The 3,340-nt window shown below is 37.6% G+C and overlaps 1 protein-coding gene across 1 annotated transcript in view; it reads right to left on the bottom strand.

Annotated features, from left to right (window-relative positions):
• Positions 1-438: 438 nt before the first annotated feature.
• abcc1 (ATP binding cassette subfamily C member 1 (ABCC1 blood group)) overlaps positions 439-3,340 on the bottom strand; it is a 111,517-nt gene continuing 108,615 nt past the window's right edge. The window contains exon 31 of the mRNA XM_016666015.1: positions 439-1,981. Within this exon, the coding sequence (XP_016521501.1) occupies positions 1,873-1,981 (109 nt within the window). The 3' untranslated portion in view covers positions 439-1,872. The remainder of the gene's footprint in view (positions 1,982-3,340) is intronic.

Raw genomic sequence — 3,340 nt, forward strand, 5'->3', positions numbered from 1 at the left:
CCTGTGACAGTCTGTAACTGTTCAAAAATAGTCAAGACATGGTCAAAGAAAATTTGGTTCTACAAAGTGCTGACACAGGAAAGTAGACCACAAATGCACTCTACATTTCACATTCTTATTTTTAAAATGTTTGACAATCATCAGCCGCTTCCTTTTACTTCAAAATGTGCACATCCTTGTGTTGGTCTGTCACATAAAATTCCACTCAAATACATTAAATTTTGTGGCTGCAGAGGGAAAATCTTCAAGGGGTGTGAATGCATATATCCTCAAGACCTTGAATTGTGTAGAAGGGATAACATATGGAATTTAGTGAGTATCGTAATATTTCCGCATTCTGATATCATCCTGAATTACTTTGTGATTCTCATCTCTGAGCTGTTTAGAGATACCTAATTGCTAGATATTTCACCTCTCATCTTTGTCTTCAAGAAACAAGAGAAGTCCAGTTTTCTTGTACGGTACTTGAACATTTCCCAGGAGAATCTGTACCAGAGTTGGCTTCTTCACATTGAAGCCAAGTGTTTTCCCTTTTTGAGAAAAAAGCGGCTGCTAACCAAGCTCACTTCTCCTGGCTGTGAGACAAATCTGATGTGATCACTTTTGAAGTAAAACACACAGGTGTGTGATAGTGTATTCCATCTGACTAGAGAAGGTAGAGTGTGTTGATTATGGTCAGACTGTAGAAAATGTAGAACAAAGTTCTATCAAGTCTGAGTCAGGGATGTCCAAAACTTTTTTCTGTAAAATCCAAGTTAAGTAACACGTTGCTGATGCCGGAGTCATTTTCTTTCAACTGTGTCAATGTAAGAGGACATCAGACAAAACAGCACATGACTGAACTAAGACCTAATTTAACACAGAGACATTTTTAGGAAAATAATTTAACATGCATAAAGCTGTTTTGGACTCCTGTAAGGATATTTTGAAAAATGTTAAGTTGGGGTTATTTACCCCATTAGAACAATTACAGACAAAAATAGCAGAAATGAGTTGACACCTGTTGAAAGCCAAAACCATTTAACAGAGTTCACTTCAAAATAAATTTGTTTGATCATTCTAAGTAACTGACAGCTAATATGGATAGATTGCTATGAAACAATAATAGCTTATGGTCCCTGGACATCCACAGCTATTAAATCAAACTCACCCTTCCATATGCAGACTCTGCCAGAGCAACAGCTCAAGAGACTCAAGTCCCAGACCTAAAGTACAAATTAAGTTTCAAGTCTTTCCTTCAGAAACTTAAGTGCAACACAGATCCATGTATTAATGCTCATCTCTAGTCTGAGCTTTTCAAAGAAAGATGAAAAAAATAACAGAAAGAATGATTGTTCCAGAACGCCCAAGAAAATTGATGAACTTATGGGGCTCAGTGAAAGCTGCAGGTGTGTGGCAGTAAACCTGAATGATTGACAGTGTGTAAGGTGTGTGTTTTAAAACAAAACAGAGATCCATGTATTCTTCTTAAATACCATCTAGAGTTGCTTAAAAACTAGATTTTAAATGATATAAAGCCGGCATTTGGCACATATGGTCTCTGCAGCCTCACCTCAGCAGTGCTAGTGTCATTATGATAGGTCTGTTGGTAACATAATCCTCCATATAAATGGCAGAAAAAAAATGATTTGGTCAGAAACCAGCAGAATGAACAGAAAGGGAGAAACAGGCAAAAATTAAACCACATAACTGTTGATGAAACATTATGGTAAAGCATGTTAAACAAAACCTTCTACTGTCAAAAACACTTCAAACCTAAACAACTATTTAATTTGCCTGCCGCTCTGAAAGGAAAACAATCCTTCCAGTGAGAGCCAGGGGGAGCTGGGATGCTCGTAGTCGCTGCTGAAGAAGGTGGAAAGACTTTTGTCTTTAGACCAGTCCAGCATCTTTGGCCATCTTGTAAAATGCTCCCTTGAGAGCGATGAGATTGGACGGAGAGTCAAACTCTGCCATCTCTCCTTTATCCAACACCAAAACCCTAAATCACACAAAGAGTGAGGGTTTATTCTTCAGATTGCACAGTTTAAAACCAAAACAACAGACAGCCAGAAGTTTGTTTACATATTTCTAATGTATACTAAAAATGAATTTCTGGGCGTAATCATGAGACGTGGTGATGCATTCCTCTTTTAGATATTTATCTGTAACGTTTTTAAACTGTGATGAGACCACTTGGGGAAAAAAAGGTTATTTTGTAGTTTTCAAGCCATTCAGTGGTGTACTTTTGGGCTAGCAGTGGTTCTGGTCTTAGAAGTGTCTTTGTAGGGTTGTCAAAATTATCGTTATCTTGATAATATTGCAACTAGGAAATCTATTTATTGAAAGGTATTCATTAGTGTCAAAATCGACATAAACTGACCCAATTATCACAATTATACTGACAACTAAATTGTTGCACTTCTTACAGTTGCAACGCTGCAATAACAGACACTCAAACCCTCTTGTCCACCCAGCTGTGGCTGACCTGATCTAATATTGAAGCCGTCAGATTTAAACTCTGCTGACATGGTCAGCAAATCAAGAATAAAATGAAAGTGATCTTATTTAACCAACAAAAGTACTGTTGAGAGGTGCTATGTATCAGATGTACAGAGGTAAGTCGCCACGTTAGCTACCCTAATGCTACAATACCAATCTTTGAAGGCAGTAACTGTAGAGACTAAATGTCCTCTTTTCCCCAGGTGTATCCATTTTTCATGTTCTGTCCGGAGCATCCGGGGGCTAAATTTAATTGATGAAAGTAGTCGGGTTTTTATAATTTTTCTTCATAAAGACTAGATGCATGGAATACAACAGCCGTTTTTCAGTAGATGAAACAAGAGGTGTGCTTGTGTTCATAAAGTGCAAGTATAAATTTAAGGAACAAATTAAAATAAATCTTTCATTCAGAGTTCATTGTAGTGTGTGCACAGGAGTGAGGATTTGTTCTTCAAAGTGTACAGTTTAAAACCAGAACAACAGACACAGCCGGAAGGAGTGACACAAAGTATGTTTTGCTGTGTACAAAGTAAGGAGGATGAAAATGAAAACTAAAGACTGGGGTATACACATTGATTTTGTTTGACTTCTTTAAAAAAAAAAGAGTTCTTCAAAGAGTTATTGAAGATGGTGATGGCTGTTGGCAGTACAGCGGTTTGTACTACACTGAACCTGAAGAAACATCTGACTGAAGATATTCTGCCTTCCCAAGAGAGCCTGGGGAAGAGGATGTCTTCATCAGGCTTCTTGTTCCTATGAAGAATCCTTCTTTGCATAATCATCTCCAGAGGTTCCACAGTCATCCTCAGAACTAGAATCAGCCTTCTTTATCATGTTACTGAACCTTTATATATATATA

This window comes from Poecilia formosa, unplaced genomic scaffold (genome assembly GCF_000485575.1).
Source record: "Poecilia formosa unplaced genomic scaffold, Poecilia_formosa-5.1.2 Scaffold647, whole genome shotgun sequence".
NCBI classification, from domain to species: Eukaryota; Metazoa; Chordata; class Actinopteri; order Cyprinodontiformes; family Poeciliidae; genus Poecilia; species Poecilia formosa.